A 27,115-nucleotide genomic window follows, 5' to 3' on the forward strand; every position below is an offset into this window, starting at 1 on the left:
ATTAAATTGCAGTTTGTTTGTATGTTGTGAATTACACTTAATCATCTTAATATGAATCATTAATTCCTCTAAAAGCAAAAATCCCCGTTTGTTTGTGTAAATGAATTCTGTATATGCATGCATTCAATTTAAGCATACTATTGTATCAACATGAAAGTGTTTGGATTTTATTTCATAGTGCTTGTAATTCTTTGTGTAATTACTAATGGTATTTAATCGATTATTTTAATGCGTTGTGCTTTTATAATTGTATTTTTTAGGACTGGATGCAACTCCACAATATTTTTCATGCCGTGTATTTTGTTTGTCCAAAAAAATTAAGGCTACAACGCCCTGGGAAAAAAGTTGCGACTGCATAAAGGAATTTAGTAAACCCTAATGTAATATTTAATAATGCTCTAAAATAATAAAGCAACTCCAACAAAATTGTTATTTAAACACAGATTGTATTGTTCCTTAAACACTCCATTGGATCAATTGAATAAATAGGTAAATATTTGTGCAAGATTCACAAAAATAATTGAGTCAATCGGAATTATGTTAATCGGTCGAAAATAACCGAAATATGAACACAAAATTTACATATAAGTACACTTTTAAAATTAGTTCTTTCATAGGTGCATTTTTAGGTTTAAATCCGTGGTATAGTTTTGAAAGAAAATCAATTTTCAAACCAAAATTAATAATTATATGGCAAATAATATGCGTTATTTTATACACACTAGGTTTTGGAATTAGACTACGAATTTTGACAACGAATTTGTTTGTGGGATCGGTCGTGCAGGATATTTTAATATGCTGTTATTTATTTTCGCAAGGTACTTTGCCCATTGTAGTTATTTTGATGCAATGGCTCAGGAATAGAAAAATATGGAAGCAATATTTAAAAAGATTAGCTGAAATAGATGAGCGTTTACCAGCGGATCAATTACACAGATTTGACTATATTAGTTTTGGAAAATTTCTAATTATACCCCTTTTAATTTATTTTAAAGGCGTTGAATATAAAACGTATAACCCAAATAGCAACACTGTAATAGTGTTCTTTGAAAATTACAGTTACTTTCATATTATGTTTTTTTGTAAGCAACACGTCATGTTTATTAAATGGAAGTACCAAAAACTTCAAAATAGTTTGCAAGAAGTTGTAAATAATATTAAGAAACGTCAACTAGAAAATCACATATCTAAAATACGAGACATAGAAAATCTTTACATGGAATTACGTCGTTCAGTTGAAAACTTCAACCATTTATTTGGTTGGCCAATATTGCAAACAATTGTATATATCTCAATGAACATATTGCTTTTATTATACACTATAATATTTGATAAGTCGTTTCGAAATATTGGATACTGGTATTCTATTTACATATATATACTGGTCGATATATCAGTTTATTTGGTAAGTACAAAAATTATACTCAGTAGCACAGAAAATAAAACACATAGATCAAGTAGTGAAATGTCATTGATTTTTGTTGTACAGAGAAAATTATGAAATATACGTTTATTATATATTATTCTTTTAAAGTAGCAATAACCTAAACCTCACCGATGAACCAAAGATTCATTAACTCGATTCATTGGCGATCAATACACTGCTGCTTCTAGTTTATGCTGAAGATGCAAAAGCGAAAGGAGGAAATTTCGTTTCCTGTCTAAGATGTCTCACCTGTCTCATCGAAATGTTCAAAGTAACCCTCACATTATGAAACTAGGCAAAATCCTGCTGAAAAACTCCACTGGGGTCTTAATGTAAAGCTGAAAATGGGTTTCCATATGTTCCTAAATGTTTCGATAGGTGGTCAGTTCCTTTATAAATCCTCTCCTGTTGTCCCCTACACTCCTCCAATCATTAACGCTGATGATGAGGAATCTTTCTTCTTCTGTAAATAACTAGTGGTCAATCTACACCCTTCAACTATTCCAGATAGTGGTGACTCGTTTCAAGTCAGAAATTTTCCCTAACTCAGTTAGACTACTATAATTAGCACAATTTCGTACTAACAAATCTACATTGGAATATTCAAAGTAACCATCACAGTATAAGACTTGACATTATCCTGCAGAAAAACTCCACATGGGTCATATTGTAAAGCTGTAAATGGGTTTCTATATTTTCCTAAATGTTTCGATAGGCGGTCATAAATATATAAAATAATCTATAACGCAAATGCCAGCTGTTCAATTTACAGATCTCTCTCAAAAAATTGTGGTTTTCGCCTTTGTATGACATATCCTATGGCTCATATCCGACCACCATGCATCATGTTTTAAGGCGGGCAATTTGTCCTATATATCATTTTTTGACCACATATGGATTAGTTTATTAAAATTGAACCCTCTAAGTCTATGAGTTCTATTTTCTATGTTACTAAGTTTGTATTAATTATACCATATTATAATATAAATAGTTATAATTTATAGGCAATTACTATAAATATAATTGTCTCATGTGAAAAAGCAAAAAGGCAAGGTGACAAAATGCTATCATGGACATTCAGTCTCCTAACTAAGATTCCAGATAGAAATATCCAGGAAAAACAGGAAATGCTGTATCTGACAAAAGTGGTGTCTTATTCGAAACCATCATTTTCTGCTGCTGGTTTGTTTCAAGTAAAGAAAACTGTACTGTCTGCAATTGTTGGTACCCTGACTACCTATTTCATTGTTATTGTACAATTCATTGATTTGTAGATGTTTTAATACTTGAATGTAATAAAATTTATATAATTCTAGGCAATATATTATAATTTTCATTAAAATAATTAAAAATTTTTGACTGTTTGAAAAACTCACTTTTATTTCATCTTTATTTTCTTCTAAAATTATTTGGATATATTTGATAAAAATATAGATTAAATATATTGGATGAAAATTAAAATATACATTATTTTATTCTACTTATATTGGAATACAATTCTGGCACAAAAATTCAATATTTAGTTTATTCTGAACCAGTTTCTGGTTCTTTCACATTTTATTTTAGAATAATACGACAAATACACACATAAATTCAAAATTTAAGTAATTCATACATTTCATACATTAAAAATAAAAGATAAAAGAAATTTAATTGGCACAATTTTCCGGTGTATTGTTAGATATAACTAGAAAAAATATACATATCAATGTAAATAAAATAAATTTTCATTAATTTTACTAACCTTATTTACAGATGCACGCTCCTCTAACGCACAAGCCAATTTGTGGAGCACATCTTACAATGCATTGGGCCCAAGAACAGGTTAAGTTGTTAACATCTGAAAATATTATGAATTAGACATAATCCATAACATTAGCTTGTTGAATTTATATTCTTTTATCGATTTTCGACAAATTAAAATTTTTCAATTAATACTTCACTTACCCTTTGTTGGTTCTTTAGGTATTTGATCGTTGAAAACGACGGCCACAACATCATTCGATTGTTCAACAGATTTTTCATTTGTTCCAATCGTGTTTGAGTTCAGATTTTCGTATCCAGCAATATCTAAATAAAAATTATAAAATTATATATAATAAAATCATGTTCATTATTTTTAGAAATATTCATAACACCTTACCTGACTTAGTAATGATTGTAATTTCAGCGAGTGCGGCTGATAGCAAGCAACTCAGGAACAAAATCACGAAACCTTTCATAATGTTTCAATTGTTGTATACCGAATCGAGTAGTGCGCTAAATGCAATGAAATTCATGTTATATAGCTAGTAAATATCTGATGTAAACCCCCAAATAAAATACTGTAGATAAAGGTTTCCGACGTTAGTCATGATGAGATATAATTTATTCAACACCCACTGAGAAAAGTTCTTATTTCTCAGAAATCATACAAAGAAATTTAACCTTAATCCTGTTTAATATTATTAAAAATTATCACCATGTTGCAGTGAAACTGACCATGCTCAACTTACAAGATGATTCATCTAATTTGTTAATTAAAACTTGGAATGGAGAATGGATGGTAATAATGAAATTTTTACAGCAATTATCAATTGACTTGAATTAATTTTGTAGTTTATTTTTAATACAATTTCATTTTCGGTTTTGCCGAAAATTTCATTAATTTTGTCATTTTCAATGGATATATTTCGGATTTTTAATTTTAACATGTAATTGCATTGTCACCAATTTTAACGCTTGAAAATTTATTTTCTATAATATACGTTTATATACGTGATAGATATTTTAATCAAATTTTGTGTCAAATTATTTTTTAAAAGTTTTCAAAAATTTTTTTTTACTTGTTATAACTATATTATAATATATAGTACTAATCAAATGTAAAGCAACAACAGGATTTTATCAAGGCACCATATTTTTGTCAGATAGTGTACTTTATTGTAGTCGAAAGTAAAGCAACACACTAAATCATAATTTTAGTTTGCCTTTAGTATAATAGTTTATGCATACGATGGTTAGTTAATACTAAATTTAAAAAAATGGCTGCAAGACGAGCTTTGTCGAATTATCTTGTTTCCAAGTACAGATCAGGACTTAAACAAAATTTAATTGCGTCGCAATTAAATTTAGATCAAAGTATTTTGTCAACAGTTCGAGTCAGAGGAACTGTAACAACACTTCCTAAAACTGAACGACAAAGAAAAACCTACAATACGATCCCAAAGTGACTAGAATAAAACTGACGAAGATCTTAAGACTAAATATTCACATTTGGGGGTGAATGTCAGTACCGTAAGACGTAGACTAAGGTAACATAATTTACATGACATAAGGCCCGCTAAAAATACTGTTCCATTCAAACAAAAATAGAGCTGACAAAATCCAGTGTGCACGAGAGTACTTAGGCTGCTCTGAAAAAAATGGAAAACCGTAAGGTTTTCTGATGAAAGTAAATTTAATTTATTTTTATCAGTTGGAATTCAATGTGCAAATACACTAAGGGAACAATTAAGCATGGGGGTGGAGGAATAATGGTGTGTGGCTCAATTCCTTTGGTTTTGGAATGGGACCATTAGTAAAAATAAGTGGGATAACAGATAAGTTTCAGTATATACACATCCTTGACATTTGCATGCTGTCGTAAGTTGAGGAAAATATGCCTTTGTCGTGTATTTTCCACCACGATAATGATCCGAAATATACAGCCAAAGTTGTACTGTAAGACTATTTTGCTTCCAATAATGTAAATCTGCCAGCCCAAATTCCCGATCTAAACCCTATTGAAAATCTATGGGATATAATAAATTTTAAAATGAGGAAAGCTCACTGATGCATATTTCAAAATTTTTCTGCTGCCGGTTTGGTTCAAGTAAAATTCTATTTCTAAGCAAGAGATTGACAAACTTGTTTCTTCCATGAAAAAAAGATGTCAAGAGATAATAAAAAATGAGGGATATACTACTAAATACTAATAAAAAAATATTAAAAATCTAGGTATATATTTTTTTGTTGCTTTACTTTTTACTTTTTGGTTTATTTTATAAAATTACAATTCTCATTCTTTTTATTCAAAATCAGTAATACCTGTTGAAAAGCGTTTGATCCAACTGTATTTTGAAAGAGATGTCAAGCACGACAGAGACAGTAAAAGTCTGCAAGTTTGCCCCGTAGCGGGAGACTTTTACTGTCTCTATCATACATGATGTCTCTCTCAAAATTCAGTATGATCAAACGCTTTTCGATAGGTAGATAGCTGAAATAAGGTTAGTATTTAGTTTTTAATTTCACTTACTTAATTTAAGTTTACAACTATAAATAAACTTGTTGCTTTACTTATGACTGGTACTCTATGTAGTTATAATTTGTAGACATTACTATAAATATAATTGTCTCAAGTGAGTAAGTACGAAGATGAAGTGACAAAATGCTATCGTGGACATTTAGTTCAGACAAGAACATCCTGGGAAAACAAAAAATACTGTTTCTGACAACACTTATGTCATATTCGAAACCATCATTTTCTGCTGCTGGTACTGTTTCAAGTAAAGAAAACTGTGTTATTATACAATTCATTGATTTATATAATTCAATAAAGTTGAGTGTATTTAGTTGAGTATTTGGTTCTAATAATATAATTATTATAATTTTCATTATAATTAATAGTTTTTGTCTGTTTGAAGAATTCAATTTATTTCAATCTTATTTTCTAGTAAAATTATCTATAAATCAAAATAAATTTGATGAAAATTCTACATAGAATTACAAAATTTCTGTTTTAATTAAAACATTCAAATTCATAAATTATTTATATTAATTATTTATTTAAAAAATAAAAAATACATTTTATAAACTACATTGACATTTGCCCCATGTACAAGTTGCTGATCCTTCACAACAGAGTTGACAATAAAATTGACTGGCACATGGCTTCCCTTGGCAGGTTTCCTGTTGATTAGCTATAATTAAAAAAGTTAAATGATAATAAAAGTATTTCACTAAGTTTACTAACATTATTTGCAGATGCACGCTCCCCTAACACACAATCCAATTTGTGGAGCACATCTTACAATACATTGGGCCCAAGAACAGGTTAGGTTGTTAACATCTAAAAACATTTTTTTTAATTAAATTTGGTTAAGAAATTGGATACGCTATTAAAAGTTACGAGTTAATAACATTGTTCGCTTACCATTTGCTCGTTGTTTTGGCAGTTGGTCGTTGAAAATAACTGCAACAACATCATCCGATTTTCCAAGAGATTTTTCATTTGCTTCAATCATGTTTGTTTCTAAGTGTTGAAATTCAGCAATATCTAAATAACAATTAAATTAATTTAATACATGTCTCCATCAAAATTATTATTGTCACAATTAAAAATTAACTCAAATATTGATACCACCTTACCTGACTTGGTAATAACTGTAATTTCACTGAGAGCGGCTGATAGCACGCAACTTAAAAGCAAAATCACAAAAAGTTTCATAGTGTTTTGAATATTTTATTTTATCATATAAACGACAATGGGCTGGATATGGCAAAAAATTTATTATATAGCTTAATGAGTATCAAATGTAAATCCCCATATTAAACATAGTTGGTACAAGTTTCCCGTGTTAGTCATGAAAGGAGATAATTAAATAATAATCACTGAGAAGGAGACTCGAATATAATCAAAATTTTATAAGCTATGAATTTATGTAAAAATAAAAACTAATTCAGTTTGTTAACTAAGATTAGTTGCGATGAAACTGACAAAGGACATAAAGTATCTACTTTAGTTTAGTCTACTAAATCTTTAGTTATGCTAAAAGAACTGCCTCTAGTGAATAAACCAATTGAACATTTGTTCACTTTCAATGGAATTTGTAGAAAAATTGGATTTCAATTTATAAAAATGTAATTTAAAATTTTAAAGCCAGTTTCAATACTGAATCACACAGTACAGTAAATACATATCAAATACAAGTTTTACATAAAATAATCCCAAAAAGTTAATTATATTGCCTTATTTTAGAACAAAATGATTATTTATTAAAATTAAAATTGTATTGGTACAAAACGTCTCATAATTCTGGAAGAAGTTGTCTCAACACTCGAGCACGAGACTGGTGAGCAATACAAAGCAATGATCTTCCAAGCATATCCCAGGCATGTTCTAAATAATTCAGATCAGGTAAGGGTAAGGGCAGACGTTCAATTTCGGCATTTTCTAAATGGTTCATGACAACCTTAGCTCTTTGCGGCTTAGCGCTGTCTTCTAAAAATCGAAAATTTGGTTTCAAATTCCATCGATAATGTTCATGCCACAATTAATTCTCTTTCGTGAGAAGTGTGCAGCTCCCTATTGGGTCCACTCGTGCACCTCTGATAGACTCTGCACTCTACGGATTGGAACATTAAATGCTGCGGCCACGTTAACTTATCTTGAGCCAACCTGTAATCTTCCTACAGCACGATGTCGGTCAGATTCTAATAAATGACGTGTCTGCATGATTTTGAGAAAAGGTAGTATAAATTAGTTGTTAATTCTTGAACAGAGTTAAAATGAAACTGAATATTTAAATATGGATTGAAACCTATGATGCGTTTTCTCGACCTTTTGCAAAAGGTTTTATCGGTTTCGTTCACAATTAATCAATTACAGGGCATATACAAATGTATGTTTAAATTTATATTTTGAATGAAATATGTTAATATGTTTCTGTTGAATAAAATTAGATTTTTATTTTTATTTATTACTTCTTATCATTCTGAAAAAAAAAATATTATAAGAAATATAATATTTGATTTTTGCTCCGTTTGCTCCGTTTTCTATTGAACAATATTATTAATTCCAAATATTTATAATATAAACGAGAAAATATTTGTATTTTATGTAGACTACAATAGCTATTTTTAAGATAAAATATATAAATAAGATAGAAATAACATAAGAATGATTTGTTAAAATAGATATATATATATATTATATTTTTATAATATATTTAATATTATTCTCTTATTATATTTTATACAGACTAATATTTCCACATTTTATTTCAGGGCACAAATACAACATTTAATGTAAAATAATTAATATTATTAATATATTTAATTATATGCGATTTGATCTTTACAACTCTACTTTATTACGAAGTTATTAAAATTTATTGACAATTATGGCAATTTATTTACAATAAAGGAAATAATTTAATTAATATATTTATCCAAAAAGTAATTTTAACTACTTCCAATTTTGACTTTATCAAAAAAAATATATTATTTATAAACTTTAGTATTTATTTCATCTCTAAATTGCTGATTCTCTACAAAAGAGTAGATTTTTTGAAATTTAGTATAAATCAAAAATAATTGTGATAATTACTATAATAATATTATAATTAATTATATATAAAATCAAATAAAATCAAATTACTTTTATTAAATAATCATCGATTTATTTATTATTTTACTTTACAAATCAGCGTTATCTACCCTACTTTTCTGTGACTTGTTTGCGAAGGGTCTATTTTGTAAAGGTGTGGCAGACAATATTTTCAATTTCCAGAAATATTGTTATAATTTTATAATCTAAACGAAAAATATTTATGTGTATTATAGACTAAATAATACATGATAAAATCATTATTTTTTCCAAGGAGTAGCTCATAACTTTTTTACTAATCTTCTTAATAAATATGATAATTTTGTAAATTGGCATAAGAAAATTTCAATTAAATGTATTTTATTAATTAGGTGCTGATAGCTCACAACCCTAAGCCAAAACCGCAAAAATGCTTTGAGCAATTTGTTTATCGTCGAATCAATAATCTACTGAATATGGCAAAAAAGAGTTTATATAGCTCGATAAGTAACATATATAAATTGCCAAATAAAACATAATAGGTAAGTTTCGAGCGTTAGTCATGAAAGATAAATTATTAAACAGTCACAGAAAAAAATCATTTTTTTGATAATCAAAATTGTATTTCATAAATAGTTAATACTATGATTTACTGCTAATACTTTATTAATTATGGAGTTGTGCGAAAATAAATACTAATCCTGTCTAATATTATTTAACTGAATAATCACTATAAGATAAGTGGCTGTGGAACTAACTAAGGACAGCAAAGTAGATTTATTTATGTTAAAAAAACCTCCACCGGTGAATTTGGGCATGCAGTTTCTTATTTGATAAGCCAAATTTAACATTTCTTCTCTTTCCATAGAATTTGGAGGAAATTTTGATTGCATTTTGTAACAAAGCACTTCAATTTTTGAAACTTCTTTCAATACCGAATCGCAAGAAAATGTTATTATAATGCAGTGAACCTAAAACGGAATTAAAATAATTAATACTGGAGTAAGTACGATATCACTCCTTACGAAATTATTTGAACTGAATGAGTTTAAACTTAGTCTTTACTACTTACCATCCTGAAACAAAACGTTATTAGAAACATAATAGTTGTATTACTAATAGGTTGGTAAATCAAAATCGATATGATATTTATCGATTCCACGAATATAAAGCAGAAGAAAAGCATCAACTGATTTCCATACAGAAAAATGTATTGTTCGATAATTTCGTTCATCAACAATATGAAGTTTGATATCTCCTTTATATCATGGAGCTTACTTTTGTACATTCCTTCAAATTTATCTTCAGTGAATACAGATAAAAGTGACAACTTTATATTTTTATAACCACATTTGAACAATAGCAGCCACATAATTAAGTATATGTCATTGTAAAATTTGCAGTAATTTTCTATAGTATCTCTATATGTTCCATAAATTTTCAATTGGAATGCTGAGAACATTACAAAAATCACATGTAGAACAATCGCCTTTAATAGCAGATAATTCACTTCAAAGTAGTCTCCTTTTAACTTCATCCTTGTTTTGGTTTTAATAGTTAAATAGTCTTTAATAAACTTTCGCCATTGTTTAACATAAAACATGTTGTTACTGATGTTCAACAGCAACGCAATACACATAATTACTGCATGTATGTAAAACAATACTTTAAATATACTCTGGCTAATAACATGCTTGGTAAAGGTTTCATCCTTCCTGTAAGAAAATGTGACTTCTTCTATAAGATGAAACATGAAGAAACTACCTGCAATGCAGGACCATCCTAGTGATACATAACGCAATACTAATTTGTCTTTGGTTACGTTGTACCAGGGCATAAGACCCATTACATTTCCAGCTAATATCAAAATTTTAATACCTCGTTCTTCTGCCATGTTGCCTGAAGTACTGATAGAGACTTGTTAGATAACAACATCTCATAAAATTGTAAATGGTCGAAATCAGTTAAATAAATATTTGTTTATTTACAACAAATAAAAGATCATTACGTTCTCAATTTAACGAACGAGTTTAAATTGGTTTTATATACCATACATAAAAATAAGAAATGAAAACAAAACAATTTTAATTTAGATCAAAAAAATGTCAGAAGCTGTAGGAAATGTGATTTGTTGTATTACTCAGTCGGTGGTTTATTTTTTACTTTTGACCTTTATATTATCTCGTCCATACGATAGTGGTTATTATTTTAGCAACTTTGTCTAGACTCTTTATTCAGTCTTTGTTTAGCTTCTATTTTATAGTGCTTATAATTCCTTGTGCAATTAGTAATGGCATTTAATTGAATATTTCAATGTGTTTTGTTTTTATAATTATATTTTTTTAGGATTGGATGCAACCCCACAACATTTCTTGTGTCGTGTATTTTGTTCCTCCCAAAAAGTTAAGGTAACAACGCCATGAGATAAAAATTGTGACTGCATAAAGGAATTTAGAAAACACCAATATAATATTCAATATTACTCTAAAATAATAAAACAGCTCTAACAAGATTGATGTTTAAACATAAATTGTATTTTTCCTTAAACTATCTATTGAATAAATATGTAATTATTTTGATGCAATCGCTCAGGAATAGAAAAACATGGAAACAATATTGTTTTTGTGTAAGCAACATGTCTCATTTATTAAATGGAAATGCCAAAAACTTCATGATAGTTTGAAAAAAGTTGTAAATAATATTCAAAAACATCAGCTATAAGATCATACTCAAATTTCATTAACTTTTGATGTACAGTTGGGGGTACTACAAAATTCAGACAAAAAACTAAATTGGGACTAATCGCTAAAAGTCTTATTTCTTTTCTAAATCCTCTTAAACTACTCCAGATAGTGTTAAGCCGGAAATCTTCCCTAACACAATTAGCACAATTTCGTACTAACAACTAGATATTATCCTGCAGAAAAACTCCACATGGGTTTACAATAAGACCCATGTGGAGTTGCAAATGGGTTTCCATATTTTCCTAAATGTTTCGATAGGCGGTCATAAGTATATAAAATAATCTATAATAAAAATTTAAAGGCGACAAATTCCAGCTGCTCACTTTACAGATCTCTCTCAAAAAATTGTGGTTTTCGCCTTTGTATGACATATCTTGTGACTCGTATCCAACCACCATGCATCATAACACTATATCGGGTCCAATCTTCATTTCCTTTCTAAATCCTAAAGCTGTCCCTTTTTACACTCCACCAATCATTGAGGATGATGATGAGAAAAAACTCTTCCTTCTTCTGGAAACAGCTAGTCGTCAAATTGCACTCACCAATTATTCCAGATTGTGATGTACTTGTTTTAAGGCGGGTAATTTGTCCTGTATATCATTTTTTGACCACATATGGACAAGATGTTAAAATTGAACACTCTAAATCTATGAGTTCTATTTTGTATATCACTAAGTTTGTATTAATTATACCATATTATAATATAAATAGTTATAATTTGTTGGCAATTATTATAAATATAATTGTCTCATGTGAAAAAACAAAAAGGCAAGATGACAAAATGCTATCATGGACATCCAGGAAAAACAGAAAATGCTGTATCTGACAAAAGTGGTGTCTTATTCGAAACCATCATTTTCAGCTGCTGGTTTGTTTCAAGTAAAGAAAACTGTTATTGTAGAATTCATAAATTTGTAAAAGTTTTTAATAGTTGAGTGTAATAAAACGTATTTAGGTTTGGATAAGAAATCATTATTTTATAAATAATTCTAGGTAATATAATTATTATAAATTTCATTATAACAATTAATAATTTTTAGCATCTTGAAAAATTTAAATTTATTTCATCTTGTAAAGTTATATAATAGTGACAATGTTTTTTTAATTTTACTCGTTTTTACAGGATATAAGAAATGTATTTATTCAAAATATAAGGTTTTGTTGTTTAAAAAAACTAATATAAAAATTAAAAAGAAAATTATTTTATAAAAACAGAAAAAGGGAAGAACATTGTATTTTAAGAAAGGTGCTGTCTATGTATATTGAAGTACAATGGTACAAGGATTTATTTAGGTTATTCTCAACCAGTTCTCCATTCTTCCACATTCAGATTAGTACCAAAAAACCACACATAAATTCGAAATTTAAATAATTTATAAATTTTATACATTCATATAAATATTTTTATATATGATGAAAATGAAAGATATAATTTAAATAATATATTTATTCTTAAATAAGGAATACATTTTAAAAAGTATATTGGCAAAGAGCTTTCCTAATTAGAAATAATTACCATGGTTTTTTTACGCAGATGCAATGTCCCTTAAGACACACGCCAATTTTTGGTATGCATTTTAGAATGCAATGGCGCCAGGAACATTTTTTGTTAACATCTAAAAATATTATGAATATTCAATTTGTTAAATGTACATTTATTAATTGATGGGGACCTTACCATATTTTTGTTCCTTGGGAAGTTGGTCAGTGAAAATAGCGGCCACAATATCATCTGATTTTTCAACAGAATTTTCATTTGTTCCAATCGTGTTTGAGTTCAGATTTTCATATCCAGCAATGTCTAAATAACAATTATAAAATTATGTTTAATAAAATCATGGTTATTATTTTTAGAAATATTCGTAATACCTTACCTGACTTTGTAATTATTGTAATTTCAGCAAGTGCGGCTGATAACAGGCAACTAAGGAACAAAAGCACGAAACCTTTCATAGTGTTTCAGTTACTTTGAATATCAAATGGAGAAGTGTATTAAATGCGGTAAAAAGGATCTTATATAGCTAAAAACTATCTTGTGTAACCCCCAAAATAAAATATCGTAGATAAAGGTTTCCGGTGTTGGTCATAATTAGGTATAAATTGAGAAAAGTTCTCTTTATTTCTAAGAGATCAAACAAAGATTATTTTATCATAATATTAACAATGACCTGAATGTAGTAAAAAATTCCTTAATAAGTATCAAATGTAAATCCCCAATTGAAACATAGTAGATATAAGCTACTTCGCAAAGATATTTCAAATAATCCTAATTACTACATCTTAATATTCTATAACTGCATTTTCTGTAGTATCTCTATATGTTCCATACATTTTCAATTAGAATGCTGAGAACATTAGGAAAATTACATGTAGAACAATCGCCTTTAATAGCAGATAATTCACTTCAAAGTAGACTCTTTTCAGCTTCATCCTTGTTTTGGTTTTAATAGTTAAATAGTCTTTAATAAATTATCGGCATAAAACATGTTGTTACTAATGTACACATGTTTGTACAAACAGCAACCCAATACACATAATTACTCAATGTATGTAAAACAATACTTTAAATATATTCTGGCTAATAACATGCTTAGTAAAGGTTTTATCTTTCCTGTATGAAAGTGTGACTTCTTCTAGTTGAAACATAAAGAAAATACCTGCAATGCAGGACCATCCTAGTCATACATAATGCAATACTAATTTGTCTTTGGCTACATTGTACCAAGGCATAAGACCCATTACTTGAAGCTAATGCTTGAAGTACTGATAGAGACTTGAATATTATGTTAGTTAACAACGACTCATAAAACTGTAAATTGTCGAAATCAGGTAAAGTATACATTTGTTTATTTAAAACAAATAAAAGATCATTACGTTCTCAATTTAACGAATAAATATATTTAAATGGATTTTATATAACATACTTAGGTGTACATACATAAAGATAAGAAATGAAAAAAATAAAAATTTTAATTTAGTTGTTCATTATATTTGTATGTATAGTAAATAATATTAAAAAAAAAAATTTAGGAGTTGTGGGAAATGTGATTTTTTGTATTACTCAGCCGGTGGTTTACTTTAGATACTACGATTTACTTTATCGCTCAGGGTAGTGGTTATTATTTTAGTAACATTTTAAAATATTAAAACCGTTAAATAATATTAATTTACTATTGTATTGTTGTAAAAAGTACTATTACGTTCTGTACTATACTATAAAATGTTATTTTTAATGATAAAATCTGTGTTGTTTAATTTTAAATTAACACTTTATTAATATCTTTTACTTTTGACTCATCTCTACAGCATTTTTAGAATATTATATATGTTTGTATACCTTCAAGTTTCATGAATTACTATAATAGGTTCTTTTGAATTTATAAACTTTTTTGTCGAATCTAGTTATAAACGTAACCCCCATGTTTTCTATAGGGTTGATGTTTGGAGATTGGGACGGGCATACAAAACCATCGATGCTTTGGAATTTTAACCAATCCGTTACAATTTTGTGTTTGTGTCCGTTCTCATATTGAAATACATTTATTAAGAGCATTATTTCTTCAATACATGGAAGTTGTTTAATATATCCTTGTACATGCCAGACGAATTAAAGCATTCCTTTAACATAATTGAACCGCCACCATGTTTCACTATGTATATAACAAACTTTTAGTTAGTAGTGTTTTTTTCTTTTATAAATTAAATTTAGTCTCTAATAACTAATAGTTGCCACTATCCTGTATTTCCAAGTAAGTCAATATTGGACTTGGATTTTTAGTAGAAAGGGTTTTTCTTGTATCTCTGGAGTTAAAACATTCCCATCCACTAAAAATCTTCTGGCAGTCCTAAAACTAATTTCAGCAAGATTCATTTCCTTTTGGTTGGCTTTAATGTCAGTTGACGATAAGATTGGATTATTTTTAACATTTGACTTATCCAGTTATTGATTATCGACTAATTTTTTCATAGCTACCATTTGGCCAATTTCTCTAATTTTTTAATAATACAGGAAACGAGTTACTAATTTAGTCGCAAACTCAATTCAAATAGTACAACGTGTATATTTAATATATCTTAATAAGTTGCTAAGATTATAACCAGTGTATATTTTTTAAAACATATTGATCATTGATTATTTTATGATCCATATGATTTTATTCCAAATAAAATAATTATACTACGTAACTTCATAAAATTTACCTAACATATTTCATGAAATCTGGATTATTAGAATTATTAATTTAGGTGTGTGCGTGAAAATCTTTAATAAAATCAATGAAGATCTTATGTGTAATAATTTATTCATGCAATTTAAATATAAGGTACACTTAAAAAATGGACGGATATTGTTAAAATTAAGTACTCATACGTTTAGCTTATAAAACATCACTCCTAATTATATTTCAGTGAATCGAAACCTATCCTGTGATTGATCATGACGTCATTGAAGAACTTTGAGCAAAATATAAAATGGCAGTGGTTTAGGTACTTATTCTAAAAATCTGTGCGATTTAAACCTCATTTATGTGTAAACAATGTTGTTTTTGTCTCAAAACTTCATTAATTATACATAAACGAAGTAACAATATGGTTCAAGAAAAGAACTACTATCTATCTATACGACATTTGTTAAAAAAGTACGTGTAATTCCTTCCCTTCGTACTTAAAAACAAACTATACTTATTATAATTAATTACTCATACTTCAATGGTAATGATGTCTGAACGTATAATAAACAAATAGCATCACCTAAACATATAAAATACATCCATGACTACTTATTTTAATTGAACAATTTATTTGGGTTGGGGAGTGGTAGACCTCCGGTAAGTAGAGGAGGGCAGTCCAAGAGCGGGTGGCAAGCTGGCAGTGTTCGAAAGAGTGTTATCCAATTTTCTTGCCTCATGTTCGAGGAGGAGGGCGTCGAGGGACGGATCTTGGGACACAGTGCGTAACGAGTCACCAAGTGCTTGACGAAGCTGTTGCATCTCGCGGCCAGCCTTTGAGCTGCGCAGCACATATTGTTGCCTGCGTTTGATTTCTTGATTCAATTGATCCCTTAGAAGAGTTATCTAAAAGGATATTTTATTAAATACGTTAGTCAAGAAAAATGGGCATATACTTACTTGATTTTCCAATCGGGCGACTTGTTGTCGGTGACTTTGTTCCCTAGCTTCGAGTAACCTTTCAGCTTGTAATTGTGCAGCCCTGTAGCGCTCGATTTCCGCCCTATCAAACTTTGAATCAAGTCCAGGTCTTTGATTACGCAACCTGTTCAGCTCAGCTTCTTTATCGAGTAATTCAGACTCTAATCGGGATATCTTAATTTTCAACTCCCGATTCTCTTGTTCATAACGGTGATCCATCTCCGTAATGCTAGAGTCAGCCTCATATTTCTCGGGTCTTTCATACGATTTACTTCGAACTGTCATGCTTGGTGTTTTAGCTGATCGTTCGAGACTTCGTTTTTCGGCTTCCAATTGTCGTACTTTATTATTTAGTGCATCTACTTTACCTCTGAGCTCATTTCTGTCTCTGCTAATCATGTGGAGTTGAGTGCGCAACTCTTCTTCTTCGTGGCCGCTGATTGCTGTGTCCTGAGGCCATTGAGCTAGTCTTAGTTGAGATTCAAGACCGGATCTTTGTACTTCGTTGTTTGCTAGTTCATTGTTTAGTCTAGTAACCTGATCTTGAAGTATTTGGTTATTTCTTCGCATTTCGGCTAGATTTTGTTGGGTGGCCTCCATGCGTTCGGTGACCACTCGTCGTTCATTTTCACTATTCGCCAACGATTTTTGTAACTAAAACATCACCCAATGTAGACTACACTATTTCAAATATGTTGTTATATTTACATGTTTGAGTTTCTCAGAACTAGAATGAGAAACTGATGTAGTTTCCATTAGTGATCTTTGCAAGCTGGATAGTTCAGATTTAAGATCGGATTCAGTTGTTGCAGCTCTTTCCAAGGATAGATTCAACTGATCAATAGTTGATTTTAAAGAGACGCATCGTTCTTCCAAACTCGCTACTGACCGACTTTGGGCGTCACATTTTTCTTGAAGTTTCTAACAATAAAATAAAGAGGTAATACAAAATATATGCCATACTTAAAGTAACACAGTAACATACTTGAATTGTTCCATCCTTTTCTTGTAACATCATTTGCAATCGTTGTAGGTCCCCTTCTGCAGACATTCTTTGAAGTTCCAATTTAGTAGATCTGTTCTCGGTTCTGGCCAATTCTTCTTGCAAACCACGTTTCTCAGCTTCTAGTCTAGCTAGTGCCACTTTCATTTTTTCAATTTTATCCTGAAATAATTCCATGATTTATATAAATATTCATTTTTGGTGTCTTGATTTTATTACCTCAAATTGTAGTTTTTGTTCGTTACCACCACTAACAGTAAGTTCTAATGATACAATTTTGTCTCTCATTTGTTTAGCTTCATCAGTCTTCTTATTTAAAGCTTCAGTCTACAAAGAGAAATCAGTTTGGTCAAAAACAATGAAATTAATCTGTTTTACCTGTGACTGTAATTCAATAGCTTTTTGTCCTAATTTAGCTTCTAAACTTCCTTTCTCTTCCTGAAGACTTCTTAAGCTTTGTAAAACCTTATTTAGTTTACTGTCACCTTTGCTTTGGCTCTCGTGAGCTTCTTGAAGTTGTTTCTTTGCCGAGTTAATTTGGGTTTTGTAGTCGTCCTAAACAATTTTAAATCACAACTGTGTTTAATTTACTAATATTATAAAATATACCCTTTCTCTTTCAATTTGTGCAACTTGCTGCATAAGATTTCTAACGCCTTTCCGTACCACTTCTGGATCGATATCAATGGAGCCATCCCTACCATCATCATGAGCTGAAACAAGTCATTAGATATTGCTTTATTTATGCATGATGTACTCACTTCTGGCAGGACTCCACCTCCTTGATGGACTTAGAAGCCTGTAAGGCATAGAAACAGAACCATCCAGTTGAACACCAGCGATGCGCCGTAACGTAGAAATGACACTACATAGTTTTTGTTCTATGTCACGTTTAGATGTTTCGAGTTGACCGAGTTGAGCTTCTAGAGCCCTGACTCTACCTTCAGAGCCTCCAAGTTTAGCCTGCAGACAAGTTATTCGTAAATGTTACTTTAAGTGTTGTAAATGTAATGAGTACCTTTAATTCTTGAATTTGTTGAGTGGCATCGACAAGACACACTTCAAGATTGTGTTTCTGGTCTTCAAGTCGTTTTTCTCTAGCTCTACTGTCTTCTAGATGAACCAGAAGATCTTGTTCACGAGCGTGCCACTGTTCTTCCAACTGGGCACTGTGAGATCTAGTTCGTCCCAATTCTTGTCTGGTTTGTTCCAGATTTCGATCTAACTCAGACATCTATCAAAAAAATCTTAAATAGAAATTTTGTAATGTATATTTATTAGTCGTTAACCTGTTTTCTTAGCTGATGAACTTCTTGATGTGCTCTTTCACGTTCCTCGACCTCATTAAGAAGGCGGGCTTGAAGTTCTTTTTCCTCCACTTGCTGCTGTGAGTTGGAGGCTTGAAATCGTTGTAGTTCTTCGTGTATACTTTGTGATTTATGTTCGGATTGTAAAAGATCTTTTTCTAAATCTCTTATTTGACCCTGGAGACGATTACGTTCATTTTCAAGAGACAGTTTAACATCGTCCAAATCTAAAATACAAAAGTTGAAATTTTAGTTTTTTTTAGGTGGTAAAATTAATTACTGGCAATTTTTTGTAGAGCTTCTTCTAGTTGACGTCCCTGTTCACGTTTTTCACTTTCAGTCCTTTTGACGTGATCTCTGAGCTCCTTATTAGTATTGTGGTATTTTTCTTTTTCGAAATTACTATCACCCAAGAGTCTTCTAACATCTGTCAGTTCCTTTCGGAGGCTTTCGGAATTGTTCTCGGCTAAAATTTTATAAACATGAATTGTGAGAAAGAGAATTAAAATGTAACTCACCTTCTTTCAATTTTCTGATAGTTTCATGTAACTGGTTATTAACACTTTCACTTTTATCTTCCACTAGATGTAGCTGAACCTTAAGATTTTCCACTTCACTTTGAGAATTATCTCGTTCACACTTTACTTCTTCCAAGCGTTGCTCCAATTTAATTTTCTCGTCTTCGTACCGTGATTTAGTTTCCTCCAAACGAGTCTTAAATTTGTTGAGTTCCTCTTTAAGTTGATTAATATTGGCACGATCTTGTTCGAACCTGCCGTTGGCTTCCCTGCGGAACCTCTCGAGAGTATCCCTTTCGCCTTCAAGTTCCCTCTTGGTTGCTTCTAATTTGTCATGGACCGCCTGGTGATCATGATGAGCTAAAACCCGATTGACAAATTAATAGACCGAAAACATTAAGTTCGACACGCTCGTAAGATTCAGCGTGTCTGTTTGTTTATTTTGTGCCGCACGCTAGTTTTAAGAATATCCAAAAACTATAGATTATTTATTTATAAATGAAATAAATTTAGAAACAACTCATTTTAGCAAACATTTTGATGATATCATGCTTATAAATTCTATTTTAATGAATGAAATCAACCGCTTTCCACGGCTAAAAAATAATGTTTATTATTATAACGGGATTAAACTTAGGAAAATGTTCGATGTGTTTTTATTTACTAATATTATTTGACAACTTTTAAATCTTTAGAAAAATGCCATTGTTTTACTGATATCTATTTTTAAATTAGAGTATTTCTGATGTGATCTTTATAAATAGCCCACTGAATTTATAATAAAACGAGATTAAAGATGCATGCTGTTTCACCACAGTACAAATATTTGAATTTGAATTAAAATATAATTTGCATATTTAGATTTGAACATACGTGCTAACATATCCGAATAATGAAGTCAAATTAATTAGAATAAATTATAGTGCTAGATGATTACATAAAAACAACAATACTCACCAATTAATAAAGCTTGTTGTTTATCGTTTTCAGCACGAAGCATTAATTCCTCATGCTGTTGACACAAGTTTTCAATGTGATTTTGCAATTCTTCAATTCTATCCACCAATCGTTGAATTTCGGCATCTTTCTCATTGCCCAATTGCTGAAGGGATTGTTGTAAACGCTTTTCAAGTGACGAACGGATTTTCTCACGTTCCTCTGTCAATTTTTTACAGTTCTCCTCGTTTTGTTGCTTTAATTTGTCAACGGTTTGTTTGTATTCCACGTCCTTGTTGCCAGCTTGTTGGGTGAAACTGTTTTTGATTTCCACGCATTTCTTTTCGGATCGTTCCAAATCTTTCGTAAGTCTGGCAATTTGTGATTTTAGTTGTTCCTGTTTTACAAGTAGGTCTTGTTGTTCCTGTTCCAATTGCATTTTCTTCACGTCCGAAGCTTCTAAGTTTGTTTGAGTATCAAACAGTACTGCTTCTAGAGCTTCCTTTTCCGATCGCACAGCAGCCAATAGTTCTTGGTGACGTTGTATCTCTTTATCCATCGCATCTATGGTGCACTAAAAATTAAATATTTAAAAAATGGAAATATGGACAATATTTGGTTCACACTTGTTTTTCTTCACATTCTTTGACTAATTCTTCTAAATTTCTGTTGATTCTGGCATTAGTTTCGTTTGCTTGTTCCAGCCTCTGGCGCGTACGGACTAATTCTTCATTGATAGCGTCTCGTTTTCTTCCAAGAACCGTTAATTGGTTGCTGAGATCGTTTCTTTCGCGAGTGACTTGGTTCAATTCCATTTCAATCTAAAAAGTTCGAAATAGTGTCTATGTGAACGAATTATACATTTTGATGAATTTACCTTTCCTTTGTCAATTTCCAAAAACTTGCATTTTTCTGACAAGGATACTTTATCAGATTCTAGGTCCAATTTTAGTTGTTCCGCTTGAAGTAGTTCTTTTCTTAGCGATTGTATGTCGTTTTGATGATCGTTGCACTGATGTTGCAACGCTGATTTTTCGTCTTCCAGCTACAATCGAAATGCTACAACTTCTACGTTGGACACACATTTGATTTCTTACCCTTTTCAAATCATCCTGTAATTTCTTTTTGTCCAATTCAAGATTGGAAGCTATATTTTCCTTTTTCATCAGAGAGTCATGCACATTTGATCTCTCACCTAAAGCTTTGTCCAATTGAATTTCGTAATCAACTAAAAAATATTAAATTTGGTTTAATCTTGGCCAATAATAAAAGCAGCATAAAAATTCTTTTCAAGTGATACGTACGTTTAATTTTTTCTAAATTTGATATCATGTTATCGGCTTCGAGTTTTTGTTGCTCTAACATGTCATGAGATAGGTAAAGTTTATTCAGTTCTTCTCGAACAGTGAGCAATTCCTCCCTCATCCTGCTACATCTATCTTCCTCGCCTCTTAGGCTAATCTCTCTTAAATCAGCATCCTGATTAAGTCGATCTATTTCCGATTGAAGGAAAATTTTCTCATCATGCAGTGCATCCAAGTCCTTTTGCATTTTGTTGTTGTGCTTCTGAAGCTTATCGTAATCTCCGTTTAGTGTTTCGAGCATGTGATTAATTTCTAGTCGGTTGCGTTCCAAGGTGGCATTATCGGCTTTGACTGTGTCTAACGTTTTTTGTAACACTTCTCTGTCCTGTGTTAATTGTGAACAATGTGCTCGGCTGGCGTCAAGCTGAGATACTAATTCCTTAGCCCGTTTTTCTAATGCTGCTACGTTGTCTTCTGAGTTTTCGAATTGCTTTCGAACTAACAAAAGTTGCTCCTTGTTTGTTTGGAGTTTCACCTACAAAATTACATACGTATGTATACACAACACTACATAATCATCTGATGGTACTTCGGTAACGATTAGTAATGGTATTAATGGTAATTGTTAGTACCTGTAGTTCGTGAATGAATGATTGATATTTATGCAAGGCGGCTTGCACAGCTGATATCGTACTCTCAGCAAATGCTGCTGGGGAAGTCATACTACGCGCCGACCTCTTGGGTGATCTAGAATTGATTAGTACTATTAGTTGAAATCACAAAACAACAAAAACTGTTAGTAAATGGTTAAAATTTGAACGAAATGATTGCTATGAAAACCACCATTACTTTTGAGGTATGGGTGTGGATCCACTCAGATGGAGGTGTGTAGCTTGTATTATTTCGGGGTCTTTGGTTTCAGCATCTTGAATGAGAGCATGAGCAATATCCCGTAGAGCTCCTTGTAGTATGTCGATTTCTTCTTGCATTTTTACAACCTGCCCAACGTTGTGCTCAGCATCTGCGCATCTGTCCTCCTAATAAAACAACGCAGATGTATATAAATTAAATTAATCATCTCTTAAAGATTACCAAAAGTTGAATGTCTTTTAAGAGTTGTTGGATTCGATCTTCTTTCATTTGTAATTCGGTTTGGTAGGCATCGTGTTGTAGTTTCAAAGATTCGATTTCTGATTTTAAGTCCGAAGATTGTTGTTGACTTTCGTATTTTTGTTTGCCCTTTGGAAATACGTCGTATATTTAATATTAATAATAATATTTATTTCTTAATAACTTACTCCTAGAATATTCTCGGTAAACATGTTGCTATCCATCCGTCCACAAGCAAGTATCATCTCTTTGCCCATTCCATTAACTTCGGCCTTAATTTTGTTTAGATCCCTTTCAGTACTCGATTGTACGTCCATGAAAAGCCTCTTAACAGAAACGACATCCCGCCAAAGATTCAACAGCCGGTTGTGTTCCGTGCTGTAGTAGTCATTGAATGCCTGTTCCTCGTCCTTCCATTCGTCCTCCTTCATGAGCATCTCCTCCCTGAGAGTCTCCCAGTCGTTGGTCAGTTTTTGGAGGTCAGCCGTCAGCGCTTCGTTTGTGCTGTGAGATTCTTCGAGTTGTTCGCGGAGGGTCGAGTTTAGCTGCATCAATTTTTCCGATCTAAAAATTAAAACACTTTAAGTAATGGAGGTTATTAGAAGTCACATAAATTTTTACCTCCTTTTTTCATCGTCTAATCTCCTCAAAGCAGTATCCAAGTCGGTTATTCGCTCCTCCCGCATCTCCCGCAAATGTTGTTGCGCCTGCTCCAATGCGGAAGAACTGGTGGAAGGCGTTGATGGAACAACGGGATAGGTGGACTTCAGGGACGATGGTTGATCGAAGCCTGTCACGTTTTCGGTAAGTTGCGCCTCCAGGTCCGCACATTTTTGCTTGTACTGAAGGACCTAAATAGTTACGAAGTGAGTTATGTGCGACACGACGATGTGATGATTTATTTACCTTGGCTTGAAGACGACTGACCAATGCCGCTTGGTTTTGCTGGGCTTGACGGTAGGTGTCCAACCGTCTTCGGTAAAGAGAGGCCTCTTCCTGTAGCCTCTGGCGCAAGTCCGTCCTCAGGGAGTCCTCGTCGCTACTACCGCCGCCCCCGTCACCCCTCAAACGGCCACCATCTGTTCTACCTCCACTCAAACTCGACTGGAATATTTAAATTTTACGTAACAGTTGGCATCTGATACTGATACTTACATCAGTTCTTGATTTTGGCCTGTACACTGGTGGCCTTCTTCTGTCACCTAAATTCATCTTAGGTTGGGTGACTTTCTTAACTGGTGACTATAAAAATAAAAAAAATTAATAAACATTTATTACAATATTACAAAGTTTTATAAGACGGCGTCGATAAACAGGAAACTGAAGGCATCAATTTAGCCATCACAGAATAACATAAAAATTAACGACGATAAACGTCTGTAGTTCGGATGGCCGGAATGAAAAACGCATATGACTGAAAAGGAGCGAAAGCGGAACCCTCTTGTGCGGAAAACACGCAAAGTGTCTCTGCCAGGCACTGGGCACCCTCTTCACTAAACGCCTACTTTTTCCTTAATGCGTTCACTACATAAATGCGTTTTAAGAAAATTTTCCTTGGTAACATATTATTTACCAATCAAATTATTATACTGTTACATAATATAGCAATTTAAATAAAAATATGATCATAACAAAATTTAATTTTAGATGTGGAAAATATCCATGTTAAAATTGTCAATTAAGATTAACTGTAATTATTGTTGGTGCTTTCTTAATTAATTGAGACATATAATCAGAACGTACTTTGATCTCCATTGAATACATAAGTCACGATTTACTAGACATTTTCTATAAAAATATCATTAATTGGGATTAAACTCCATTTATATTTACTGGGATTTCTTTAAGTGAATTAACATGATAAGGATAAAATAGTTCAATAAGTGATAGTGAAGTGAAAATTAGTTGCATTAGAAAATTTGATAATAGTGCAAAGAGAAAAAAATATATATAATTTGGGTTTTAATTTCAATAGACTACCAAAATTAAATACGTTTTAATTGTTCTAATCTAATATCATGGTAATTAGTAATTTAATTATCTTCCTCATACATAGATTTTAAATTTAACAAAAGTGACTGACGTTAATAATAACACAACTAGACTTTGTTATCGGTTAATGACTTTTAACTGACGTTGAAGCCTATAAAAAGTCTCAATTCTACTTATTAAGTCTATTTCAGTATTGTTTTCCTCGTCTGATTAAATTTATATATAAATATTTGTAACTAAATATCAATTTTTTATATATATTTCTATAACGCACATGACCCAGTTTATAAAGATTTATGTAGATCTTACTAAAATTCTTATCATAGATTAATAAAAATAATATAAAAATAAAGAATAAATCGTAAAAATAATCTATTAATGATTGTAATACATTACTCACTGACAAAGAAGGGAGTGTTCAAATTTAAAATTGTTTTTCATTTCAAAGAAATTGTGTTATTCATTTTATTTATTTATTTTTTTTTTTTTTTTTGTTATTTTAAAAAATTAAACTGCTTGGTTAGATCCAGTATCGATGTTTAGTAATTAGAAAGAAAGAGGCCGAATTATTGGTTTATGTTTTCAAGAAATCAGTTATCCAACTAGGAGATGTTGTCAAGCGTATTTTGATAATGCCCAAAGTTGGAGAAAGTAGACGCGGGACATAAAAGAAGTTCAAGATTGATGTCTAAGACTTATGAACTTCAGAGACCGATTTTCGACAACTAGATAGTGATTAGAAGAACATGTTGTAAGTGTGGAATGGCATCAAATCGTCTTCTCATATGAATCCCGATTCTGCTTGGGTGGACATAACGGGCAAAAAAGACGTTAACCTCAGTTTGATGTTGAGTGACATGTACATCGGACAATGGGCGATATGGTATGGGGTGATGAATGCAGATAGGTAACCTTTTATTTTTATCAGAGGCAACATGAAAACACAACATTATCTTCAGGAAGTAGTGGGCACGCATGTTCTTTCTTACCTTAATCGGCTCAGTGATGATATTTTAGCAAGATAATGCTCCCCTTCATGTTGCCCTCGACTTTTCACCCATAGAACATATTTGGGATATGATGGTTAAAAGGCTAGAAAATTTATCCAGTCCCAACGGACTTTGGAGGTTCTAAGCCATGAAGTACAAGTAGCATGAGATACTATACCTCAAGAGGAAATCATTTAATCAATGGTATTCCCTGGTTAACAACGGTGCAGTAACAGGCATTCTGGGTCTGACTCCAAATTCTCTTAACCTATTCCTAACGGTTTTAATGGATATTTGAACATTACGGATCCTGGACAAACAGCAGTTGCCAAGCTGTAACATGCCGCAGACGCAATATTTGTATATGTAAATAAAGTTCATCTAGACCTTGAACGACCAGGAAGTGGCCTTCTACTGTACTCTCCTGTTTCTCTAAACCGTTTACAACCCTTGAAACATTGGAGTGGTTGATTCCCATCAAATCTACTACACATGGCTGCGATCTGCCATCTTCAATTAGGTTTGGGCTGCTTGTTCAGATGTTAAATTACTCGTTATTTCTTTAAAATGCCATTGTAAACTTAAAGTAGCAAATAAATCCTATGTACCATATACAAACAATGAAAATAAAATTATTCACAGTATTTCTGTTTTCTTTTTTCCTATTTTAAAAAATATAAAATGTGTAACAAATAGTTTAAATAATATTTCATTAATAGTTTATTAGAGACTGCATCGACCAAAGAACCCTTTTGCTAATTTAAATTAACATTAAACAATTACGCATTAACCTTCTAAAATTTGTTCGTGTTCTGTGACTTAATGCAAAACCATTAAGTTAATGGTTAAATAATTTGTTGTTGTTGTTCGATGATAAACTCTTCGGAATCAGCGTGTTTGTGTACGTCCCACGAAAACAGACCCAGCTAAACAGGAACATAAACAAAACGACAAATATTTGTGCATTAAAATTTTCTATGTAAACGCAACAGAAATCATCGGGTCATCGAGTGAACGGGCGGAAACGGGAATCCTTCACGTCCACGCGCTAAGTCCTATCTGGGAGCCAGACGTCCAAAGTCCGGTCAACTTCTCGGGATCTCGTTCCGTATGAAAACGTCGGGGTCGTCACGTTGGCATGTTCTCGTTTTTCCACGCGGCGGTTTTTTATGTGATAATAAATCGAGTGCCAGCATAGATAAAAAGAAAACGAGTTGATTGGCGTAATAAAATTGATTTGAAGTTCAATTTTGCTTTTGCTTTGCTCATGTTTAAATGGTGTTGGTAAAAGTGATGCTGATTGGGAGAG

At 31.4% G+C, this 27,115-nt stretch overlaps 3 protein-coding genes and 3 long non-coding RNA genes across 6 annotated transcripts; 2 read left to right on the plus strand and 4 right to left on the minus strand.

Moving 5' to 3' along the window:
* Positions 1 to 6: 6 nt before the first annotated feature.
* On the plus strand, positions 7 to 442 carry LOC126264965 (uncharacterized). Its single transcript, XR_007547530.1, has 2 exons — positions 7 to 208; positions 261 to 442. It is a non-coding gene; the product is annotated as an uncharacterized LOC126264965 (long non-coding RNA).
* Positions 443 to 1,007: 565 nt separating this feature from the next.
* LOC126264960 (putative gustatory receptor 28a) lies at positions 1,008 to 2,766 on the plus strand. Its single transcript, XM_049964822.1, has 2 exons — positions 1,008 to 1,405; positions 2,431 to 2,766. The coding sequence occupies exons 1-2, from the start codon at positions 1,073 to 1,075 to the stop codon at positions 2,698 to 2,700; spliced, it is 603 nt and encodes a 200-aa protein (XP_049820779.1). The 5' UTR covers positions 1,008 to 1,072; the 3' UTR covers positions 2,701 to 2,766.
* A 183-nt stretch (positions 2,767 to 2,949) lies between these two features.
* Positions 2,950 to 3,693, minus strand: LOC109594417 (uncharacterized). Its single transcript, XR_002191215.2, has 4 exons — positions 3,570 to 3,693; positions 3,374 to 3,496; positions 3,171 to 3,266; positions 2,950 to 3,113 (listed from the first exon to the last, which is right to left on the minus strand). It is a non-coding gene; the product is annotated as an uncharacterized LOC109594417 (long non-coding RNA).
* Positions 3,694 to 6,289: 2,596 nt separating this feature from the next.
* LOC126265008 (uncharacterized) lies at positions 6,290 to 6,724 on the minus strand. Its single transcript, XR_007547556.1, has 3 exons — positions 6,600 to 6,724; positions 6,420 to 6,515; positions 6,290 to 6,366 (listed from the first exon to the last, which is right to left on the minus strand). It is a non-coding gene; the product is annotated as an uncharacterized LOC126265008 (long non-coding RNA).
* A 6,276-nt stretch (positions 6,725 to 13,000) lies between these two features.
* LOC126265003 (uncharacterized) lies at positions 13,001 to 13,481 on the minus strand. The gene is made up of 3 exons (XM_049965023.1): positions 13,375 to 13,481; positions 13,179 to 13,301; positions 13,001 to 13,116 (listed from the first exon to the last, which is right to left on the minus strand). Exons 1-3 carry the CDS (start codon positions 13,451 to 13,453, stop codon positions 13,013 to 13,015), a joined length of 306 nt encoding a protein of 101 aa, XP_049820980.1. The 5' UTR covers positions 13,454 to 13,481; the 3' UTR covers positions 13,001 to 13,012.
* A 2,301-nt stretch (positions 13,482 to 15,782) lies between these two features.
* On the minus strand, positions 15,783 to 24,293 carry LOC109594437 (rootletin). Its single transcript, XM_020009654.2, has 24 exons — positions 23,981 to 24,293; positions 23,732 to 23,929; positions 23,447 to 23,676; positions 23,014 to 23,389; positions 22,808 to 22,954; positions 22,565 to 22,752; positions 22,348 to 22,462; positions 21,716 to 22,250; positions 21,509 to 21,639; positions 21,289 to 21,456; positions 21,038 to 21,232; positions 20,433 to 20,985; positions 19,476 to 19,835; positions 19,238 to 19,423; positions 18,940 to 19,184; positions 18,669 to 18,884; positions 18,412 to 18,613; positions 18,260 to 18,363; positions 18,029 to 18,205; positions 17,870 to 17,977; positions 17,633 to 17,812; positions 17,356 to 17,568; positions 16,627 to 17,301; positions 15,783 to 16,572 (listed from the first exon to the last, which is right to left on the minus strand). Exons 1-24 carry the CDS (start codon positions 24,035 to 24,037, stop codon positions 16,297 to 16,299), a joined length of 5,835 nt encoding a protein of 1,944 aa, XP_019865213.2. The 5' UTR covers positions 24,038 to 24,293; the 3' UTR covers positions 15,783 to 16,296.
* Positions 24,294 to 27,115: the final 2,822 nt, after the last annotated feature.

Source organism: Aethina tumida, chromosome 3 (assembly GCF_024364675.1).
Source record: "Aethina tumida isolate Nest 87 chromosome 3, icAetTumi1.1, whole genome shotgun sequence".
Lineage (NCBI taxonomy): Eukaryota > Metazoa > Arthropoda > Insecta > Coleoptera > Nitidulidae > Aethina > Aethina tumida.

What these genes read in the sequence shown, in the direction of transcription:
- LOC126265003 (XM_049965023.1), bottom strand. Translation starts at nt 13,453, where the DNA reads ATGAAAGGTTTCGTGCTTTTGTTCCTTAGTTGCCTGTTATCAGCCGCA. An exon ending in TACAATAATTACAAAGTCAG is followed by an intron (nt 13,302 to 13,374) that starts GTAAGGTATTAC and finishes ATTGTTATTTAG; the next exon opens with ACATTGCTGGATATGAAAAT. An exon ending in TCCCAAGGAACAAAAATATG is followed by an intron (nt 13,117 to 13,178) that starts GTAAGGTCCCCA and finishes TAATATTTTTAG; the next exon opens with ATGTTAACAAAAAATGTTCC.
- LOC109594437 (XM_020009654.2), bottom strand. Translation starts at nt 24,037, where the DNA reads ATGAATTTAGGTGACAGAAGAAGGCCACCAGTGTACAGGCCAAAATCA. An exon ending in AACAAATTCAAGAATTAAAG is followed by an intron (nt 18,614 to 18,668) that starts GTACTCATTACA and finishes ACTTGTCTGCAG; the next exon opens with GCTAAACTTGGAGGCTCTGA. An exon ending in TCGCCCGATTGGAAAATCAA is followed by an intron (nt 16,573 to 16,626) that starts GTAAGTATATGC and finishes ATATCCTTTTAG; the next exon opens with ATAACTCTTCTAAGGGATCA.
- LOC126264960 (XM_049964822.1), top strand. Translation starts at nt 1,073, where the DNA reads ATGTTTTTTTGTAAGCAACACGTCATGTTTATTAAATGGAAGTACCAA. An exon ending in TCGATATATCAGTTTATTTG is followed by an intron (nt 1,406 to 2,430) that starts GTAAGTACAAAA and finishes TATAATTTATAG; the next exon opens with GCAATTACTATAAATATAAT.